Source organism: Eurypyga helias, unplaced genomic scaffold (assembly GCF_000690775.1).
Source record: "Eurypyga helias isolate BGI_N326 unplaced genomic scaffold, ASM69077v1 scaffold11593, whole genome shotgun sequence".
In the NCBI taxonomy this organism is placed as follows: Eukaryota; Metazoa; Chordata; class Aves; order Eurypygiformes; family Eurypygidae; genus Eurypyga; species Eurypyga helias.
The window spans coordinates 1-8796 of NW_010239386.1; the positions used below are offsets into that span (position 1 = coordinate 1).

The 8796-nt window shown below is 46.1% G+C and overlaps 1 protein-coding gene across 1 annotated transcript in view; it reads right to left on the reverse strand.

Annotated features, from left to right (window-relative positions):
* Nucleotides 1–2012: 2012 nt before the first annotated feature.
* The window catches only part of LOC104506992 (pleckstrin homology domain-containing family G member 1-like), a gene marked incomplete at its 5' end in the record, with an annotated part of 29972 nt that continues 23188 nt past the window's right edge, over nt 2013–8796 (reverse strand). Inside the window, 3 exon segments of the mRNA XM_010148143.1 lie at nt 2013–3118; nt 4059–5733; nt 6569–6685. Of these exon segments, the coding sequence (XP_010146445.1) occupies nt 2013–3118; nt 4059–5733; nt 6569–6685 (2898 nt within the window).

Consider the following 8796-nt stretch of genomic DNA (forward strand, 5'->3'; position numbering starts at 1 on the left):
TCCACCGATGCATGAGATGCGAGTTAACCAAGTCCCCTAGCCGTTTAAAGAAATCTAGCCGTGCGCGGGTAAAGCACAGATTTCACTCCTATTCGTATTTACAATACTTTACAAGCTATCTTAAATAAATACGGGCTCTGCTACAACTCAGCCTCTTAAATATGTACAACATCATTTTGCAGTCGGATCCTCCCGGACAGACGCGGGTCCTATCACAGCGGATGTGCTGACGGTAACAATTATCCCTGTGGTACGAGCCAGTTGAGTACCATGACCAACCAGCCCTCAAAATAACAACTCCTAGCCGACGCAAGATACGTGCGGTAAATAATTTAATCCGTTCTAACCAATTCAAGTCCTTAAATCTTACTCCGCAAGTCGTCAGCTGTATGCTGATAACTTCAGGTTTTCCTCAAGGATGTAGTAAATAGCCGACCGCTCTGGAAGCACGGTGCTCTGTAGCTGAGGGGAGTGATAACGTGGTTAGTAAAAACACCGTTTCAATTAAACACCTGTTTTTATCGAGATGTTAAACTGGGTACTGGCTTTATCCACGTAATCTGAAGAATTTAAGCACCAAAAACGAACAACAGTCACACAAGATGATCAGTGTCAACGTATTTAGGCTTCCCTTTAGGTACAATGTTTTCAAGTAACAGAATCCAAAGCTGTGCAACCAAGATGACGAAGGGGAGTAAGCTCGCACCGTATGGGAAAGCCTGTTCTTGTTCTAAATGGCAGCATCTATTCCATGCGTTATTTGCAGAAGAATGGAATGTATTCTCAATCCTTCAGCTACTTTTATCATACATAAATTGGATTAGCCTCAGCCCTGGCTGGTTTTGAAAACCCGTATTTTACCTCTTTCTGCCAGGAAGGGTCATTTCCTACTACAGGAGATACATTCCCCAGGGAAGGCGGCTTGTCACTCAACCAGCAGCATCGCTGAACCATCCTATGGGCCAAACATGCCCCTGATTAATATTTCACCCAAACATCTGGCCAAGCCTCATTCCCTCTCGGGTTTGCTGACTTTGAGCCTCAAAGAAACGTCCCGCAGGCCACTGCACATAAAATGCGGCTACCTCGCAGACGCACAGCGGCTCTCAGCTCCTGGGCTCCGAGCTGCAAGATACTCCAAACTCGGCCTGCCTGTCACAAACACTGCCACCGCTGGAGAGGTGCCAAACCCCTTCTAGCCATCTTCACAAGCAGCAGAGCTCCCCTCCTGCTGCCCAAAACACCCTCCAGGCGAGGACTGCATTGCATCCACAGGTTCACACAAAAAGCCGCCACTGCCCATCCTCTGCCCACTACGTAGCTACAGAAAGTAGAAGAGGCTTCAGACACAGCGCTATCAGTCTGGCACCCTCACGAGCCGTAGGACTAGGTCTTGGTTAAGACACAAGAAGCCTGTTCTAAACTAATGTAGGGTATGCATTGGTCCCACGCACTTGGAATCTGTCCCATGAAAAGTAACGTGCAAAAATTATGTGCAATTGCACACGTAGCGTGTTGGTGCAATTACCAGAACCCTGCTCAGAAATCTGCACCGTCACAGGAGTAGCTGCTCAGCTAAACACTCCTGTATGCAACCAGAGTAATCGCGTGGGGATTTCGGATGCAGAACACTGGTCACCAGCTCGAAAGTCCAGATGTGAAGGTTTCCACACAGTAAAATGGTTTAAGAATCGGGTGGCGTCACAGCTGGCGCGATGGTAAGAACCAAAGGGTACCCCACCTAACAAAGGAAGGGATGCAAAGGTTGAACAGGAGATGAGAAGTCCACCTGCACTACGGAGCGGGACACCAGACAGCGTGCATGTGGCCTTTTTCACTTCCAGGATTCTAAATCATTTAAAAAAAAAAAATATATTTCACACCTATTTACAATTTCACTGTGATACAATGCCTGACTGCGTAATGTTATGAGAATACATGATGCCAGTACTGATTGTCCTAGTATACGCTCTGTCATGGTAAGGCTGTACAGCTAGACGTTACTGAAAGCATCAAGCAAAGCTACTTGAACTGAGACACTGAAACTTTTCCCTTAAAGACTGGACAATATTCTGCTGATTAGGAGACGGCACTCTCCACAGGTAGTCGTTCAGTTTATCCGAATCGCTATATGCAGTCAGATAGGGGGTAAGCGCGTGTTTGCTGCCGCCTGGCTTTGCAGGAGTACAGGAGACCGTTTTGCCGCAGAGCGTTTCAGAAGGAACAGCGTCTGCGTTCCGCGGTTTAGGATCCGATTTCCTCGTTTGGTTCTGAGAAGTCTCCAAGTCAGATCCCTCATCTTCAGACTTGATTTCAACATAGTCATCATCATCATCCCCTTCTCCTTCTTCAGTATCTTTGAAATTTGAAAAATAGTTCTGAGTGGCCATCTGTGCCGTCAGCGGGGAGGCCCTGTTCACCTTCAGGACCTTCTGAGAATCCTGCAGAATCATATCTGAACAGTTTTCAGGGATCTGCTTTCTCATACCAGACCCCGCAGATCCAGAAGCAATACCCGGCATTTGATGGCTGCCGAATCGGGAGTTCCTATTCGAATGGAGCTTTTTCTTGTCCATTTCATTAGGATACACGATGGATCCTCCAGGCCTGTTGACCACAATTGAGGAGGACGACTGCGACCTGCTGTATGCCTGTGGTTTTACACTGCTTACTCTTCTCCCAAGGGAGTTATAGATATGTTCTTGATGTAAATTTTCTTTGTTCGGTTGGCTTATAATGGTGCTCCACCTCTGCGCCGGGACATGCAGACGGTTAGAAATCTGCAGGGAAGGCACCGAGCCAGCTGATGGCAGCTGCCTCGAGTTGCTTTTCGTGCCAGCTTCTGCGTACGAGCTCTTGGACTTTGGGTCTGGGGATTCAGGCCACGGAGAGAAGTCAGCCAGCTCGCCGTTACTGTACGTAGAATGCAAAAGCCAATCTTCTGCTCTTGAGCATTCACTGGCAGCCTGGGAACGGGGAGGAGACGCAGCCACAGGTGTGGAAAATCTCCCGGCTGATGGCTCCTGAGGAGTGGCCCAGGCCTCCTTTTGGACCTTAGGTGAACTTTCTCTAAAGATGATTTGGTCATAAAGCTGGGAATATTCAGCTATTCTGGCACCTAGAAAGGAGAGAGAATTAACTTAGCAGAGGCAAGCAACCCATTTGAGTGAGTCGTGTGAAAATTAAAAATCTCAAAACGCTTGGTATCGGCCAAGAGAAAAGTTTACAGCTGTGTCACTGTCTTCAGCCTCCACAAAGTAACGTGAAACTGGAGGCTGGAAGAGCCCAAGCATCACACTGCATTGCATTTCAGTACGCTGTATGGAGAAAAAGCAGCATAAAATACCTTGTGACAGTGAACGGTCACGCGGGACGCAATGTAGCGCCCAGTTCCAACAATACACTGCTTGTCAAAATGGAAAAGAACACTCTGAAAAGGGTTTGGTAAATAAGATATTTAGGGACCCTTATAAGTATCACAAGAAGGCAAGAATGACGCTCTAGTACGTGGAGTCTGTGTCTCCAATTTGGTTCAGTTGACCATGGACAAAAATAGTTCCAAAGCTGTTGCATATCCACAACTTTGCACATTCATTAGATAGAGGAGACCACCAGAGCTCTTTCTTATCTGACCCCATTCCTTATGCTTATAGATGGGATGTGGATGGTACCTGTACATGACTTGTAAGGAGGTGAACCTAACTGAAAAAACACTTCTCTAGTCAAACTCTGAAGTTCACACTACTAAAGGAAGTAACTGGTCTTTGTAAAGAGGCCAATAGCACTTCAGGCACGATTTCTATTTCCTGAATTGGTCTTTCCTGACACTACCCCACTATTTCTTCCCAATTTCATCAAGTAACAACAAGATTTGAGATATAAAGGCCTATTCATGTTAGAAGCAGTCACAGAAAACTTGTTTCGGTGGTAACACAGAAAATACAGTATTGACACTCAACTAACAAGGTGGAGAAAATTAGTAATCTTTCAGTTCAGTGCACAAATTTCACTGGAAGTTACTAAAGAAATATATCTGCATAGAAACATTCTGAACATACCAATAGCAGGACCCCCTTGTTTCTTCTCCTCCAGAATAGCAGCAAGATCTTTGTGTTTCAGTTTCTGTTGTCTGCTAGCTGGCTGTTCCTGCTCTGGACTTTTGACTTTCAAAAGCTGGTTAGCTTTCTTAATTTTTTGACTGTACTGCCTTGCCATCATAAAAACTCTGTTCTTTGTTTTATCCACAACAGCCAAGCCATTCTCCATGCCCTCTGCATGCGCGCTGGACAGAACGCTATTGGCCGATTCGTATGGGCTGTCTACGAAAGGCATCTCACTGGAGAAGGAAGATCTGTTCAGACTCATAAAAGAATTCTCCTTGCATGGCGTAGTGTCTTCAAGCCTGAGATTAGCCTCGCTTATGGTGGCAGCCCTGGGCTTGACAGTTTTAGGGAAAATAGGAGTTTCTGGCAGAGAGAGGGTAGACAGCGAGTACTCTACATCTCTACTCAGTTCAGGTGTACTACCAGCATGCAGCCTTTCCTGCATATCATCTTTACAAACAGGAAAGGCTGCAAGGAGACGGTCTCTTGTCTTTTCCTCATTCTTCTTGATGTAGTTCTCCAGGTCATTCCAAATCTCATCTACTTCCTCCGAGAGTTTATCTGCTGCAGACTTATGGGACAGCGAATCTGAGTTGGAGGAGCTATCTACCAAGCTCAAATAGTCATTGTCGACAGGAACACGATGGTAAGGACCTTCATCTTCACTGAACTGGAGACTCTCTTCAGAAACAAACTGCCGTAGGTTGTCACAACACGCAAAGTCTTTTTCCAGGCCCAGAAAACTCCTCCTTTTAGAGCATTTTAAGGTGTCACATTTAAAATTCAATAGTGGTGTTTCTGGAAGCACTATGGTGTCGTAGATGTTGTCTTCAACGATCCTGAGCTCATCCAAACTTGAAGTAGGTGCTTCTCTACTGAGTAGTCTCTCATCCCTACTAGCACGAACAGAGGCCCGGTTTTGACTTGATGTCCTCTTTTTGGAGGGCGAATCTAAGCTGCTTTTGTTTTCAGCCTCGTAGAGAGAGTCTCTAGCAGATCTCTGGGGACCACAGTCTGTCTCCTCCCTTCTTGTCAGACCCATCAGCTTTAAGTCTTCATAGCTTATATTATCATACACATGTTCAATATCATCGATGGTCAGCTCCTCTGAAGACTCGGGATACGCATCCATACCGCTCACCTCTGCTCTCCTCGCTTCCCTACGAGAGCCACGCTCTCCCATTTTATACCTTGTGCTGGCTGGACACGTGTTACTCTCACCAGCACTACTGGCCCGCCTGACAATTTTGTGACGAGTGGGGCTGGGAGTCTCGCTTTGATGCCCTACCCCCAAGTGCCAGCTGCATGGACGCCCAGAAGCACCCCTCCTTTCGCCACCAACAGCTGAACTAGTGCTGGATGCAGACACTGATGGTACAAACATCTGGTAATCGTCTTCGTCGTCTTCATTCTCGTAAGGTGGGCGCCGGCTGGGAAACAATGCCTGCCTGATCTGATGGTCAGTCCAGATGTTTCTGACGGAGGCACTTCCCCCCAGGATGTTCATGATTAGCGAGTTGCTCTGGGGCGTGCTGAATTGTCGAGGTGACTGTGGCTGGCTGGCTGTGCAGGAAAACGGAAGATCGGCATTCAGCTGGGCTGACTCTTCATCTGAAGGGTCCTTGGAGCCCTGCAGAGATGTGAAAAATGCAAGTAACGTTAGCCTATCGCCTGCAACAACACAGTGATTCCCTCCATTCACAGAACTGCCACAGCACCAGCGTGTCCCGCAGCCCAGAGTCACATGGAGATGGGCAGGGTGAGCAGGCTCCCTGCTAGTGAGCCAGGGAGACAAGGTGGCAATGCCAGACTCCTTTGCCTCCTAATCCTCGCCGTGGCTCAGAGCTCACGCTTGGCACGTAACAACATCTTGCTTCAAATACATGACACTGGCTTATGTTAACGCATGAGTAATTAAAGGCAAATATGTTTGGCAGGAGTTAGATTAAACCTTTTATGCTAACTCTGCAGTTTCACAGTTGGATTAAGCTAATCTGACTCTGGGATTGTGCCAAAAGTTTTGTCTTCCTCCCTTTCCTCCTGCCTGCAACCCTAGCAGAAAGGTATGCTATTGTCTCTAGCACATGCCATTTGAAAATTTCATTTTCTTTTTGGAGTAAGTTTTCATCCCGCACACCCAGCAGATCTAATTTTCAGCAGGGCCACATGCCTGCTAATGCTAACATGCAGGATGCTGTAGATGTTCCTGGCCAGAGGCTGGGAAAGAGAGGGAAAGATAATTCCTTTTGGCTTAAGTTAATGCTGATATAATTCGGTCAGTTGGGTTTTTTTTCCCCTGCCCTCAGAAGAATAATCTTTTACCATACAGATGAATTTTTCAACTATATGATTATTAATATGACACAGACAGGTGGATAGGTAAGTCATCTTCCATGAAAAACACAGATTTCTTTGACACAGCTATGACGCATAGCAAAACAGAAGTAAAAAACCCAATTATATACCTGAGTTTCACACTTGCTGAGATTGACACTTCTCCGTTTCTCAACATTTTCCGCAGCTTGACTATTAAGTCTTTTTCTTCCCCCTTTTGATTTCTGCAGTGAGTTTTGCTGCACTCCCTGTGATTTAAAAGAGCAAGGAAGGGGTAATAAAGTCTACAGTTCCTCATACAGTCTTGTTCAGAAGAATTCCTAGCAGCTAGAACAGGCCAGGTATCCCCATCTGGAGGACAAAATGCTTACGAGCAGTCAGAGCATTGCCACAGGAATAATTCAGAGCCTATAAAACTTTTTTTTACAGTAAACAATTAATCCATACAGGTTGTCAAAATGGGCTGAAAGCAGTATCTGTGTATAAAAATACAGATGTAAAAGAAAACAAAGAAATAGGACAAGGGAAAGGACTTAATCTTGCAGCCAAAGTTATAACAGAAGGTGGTGTTAAAAATCCAATTTTCCGAGTGTTTTTTGGTTAAAAAAGGGAGGTGGGGCGGGGGTTAGTCTCACTACCACTTGCAGTCTTGAAAATCAGAAAGAGATCTAAACCAAAAAATATGCTGTTGGTCTAACTTCCCAGATAAACCCCCAACAAACAAAAGGACAGAATGTTACGTGTTGGGCAGCGACGTGTTCTAAGTAACATTTCTTCCACAGAATGGTTTGGGTTGGAAGGGACCTTAAAGACCATCTAGTTCCAACCCCCCTGCCATGGGCAGGGACACCTTCCACTAGACCAGGTTGCTCAAAGCCTCATCCAGCCTGGCCTTGAACACTTCCAGGGATGGGGCATCCACAGCTTCTCTGGGCAACCTGTTCCAGTGCCGCACCACCCTCTCCGTGAAGAACTTCTTCCTGATATCCAATCTAAACCTCTCCACTTGCAATTTAAACCTGTTACCCCTTGTCCTGTCACTACAGGCCCTTGTAAAAAGTCCCCCCCAGCTTCCTTGTAGGCCCTTCAGGTACTGGAAGGCTGCAATAAGGTCTCCCCAGAGCCTTCTCTTCTCCAGGCTGAACAAGCCCCACTCTCTCAGCCTGTCCCCATAGCAGAGGTGCTCCAGCCCTCGGAGCATCTTCGTGGCCTCCTCTGGACTCGCTCCAACCGGTCTATATCCTTCTGATGTTGAGGGTTCCACAGCTGGACACAGCACTCCAGGTGGGGTCTCACAAGAACAGAGTACAGGGGGAGAATCCCCTCCCTCGACCTGCTGGCCACACTTCTCCTGATACAGCCCAGGGTACAGTTGGGTTTCGGGGCTGCCAGCGCACACGGCCGGCTCGTGTCCAGCTTTTCGTCCACCAGTACCCCCAAGTCCTTCTCCTCAGGGCTGCGTGTTAACTGCCTCAGGGCTCTGAGTGTTAACTCAGAGTGAAGGGCATGCATGTGGGAACAGGGGGAATCTGAAAAAGTATAGTTGCCACACCTAGGATTAAACACTAAGCTACTATCATACATTTTTATAGCAGTATTCTTGTGCACTTACTCATTCTTTTTACTTATGTCAGGAAGAGGGAGAATTACAAGACACTGCACTACATTGATATGGGACATTATTTTATCAAAGGTTTACAATAAAAATAGTGTCATTCCAAAGAGGAAATGCGCAGTAACCTTCAAAAAGGATTTCAATTACAGCCTTTGGATAATTCACAAAATAAATGGACCACACAAGGATATGACCTCAGCATCAACTAGATCAAAGAAACTGAAAATTTATATTCTTTATTACAGCCACATTTTAAAGCTGAGGTTTTAGCCTTTCAGAAGTACTACAGATGTGTAGAAACATCATGCAGAGTGGGGAGAACTACCACCTGTGCAGTAGCAACAGGTAAAGTCTCTCATTTTCAGAAATCCTACCCACAACTTCTCATATTAAAAGTTCACATCACATCACATGTGGCATTGCCTGAATCTGAATATTAAGGTCCTTGCTTTGGAGACCTGAAGGCACTGTCTCTGCATGTGGCCTATAACGGTTTCTTTCAGGGCATCAGCTGGAGACGCAAGGAAAGGTCGGTTGTGCGCAACAGGTAAAAGCAAGAGCTTTCCATCAGAACTAGGCCTGAGGCCTGCACAGGACTAAGTGAAATCTCTTTGAAGCAGTGGGGATTTCCTCCTCTCTACAGGGACTAATTTTACATCTTCTCTCTTAAAATGCAAGAGTGTTTTGTGAGGTCTAAATAAAAATATTTCAAGAAGAGAAAGTTGTAAACACTTGTAACGCATT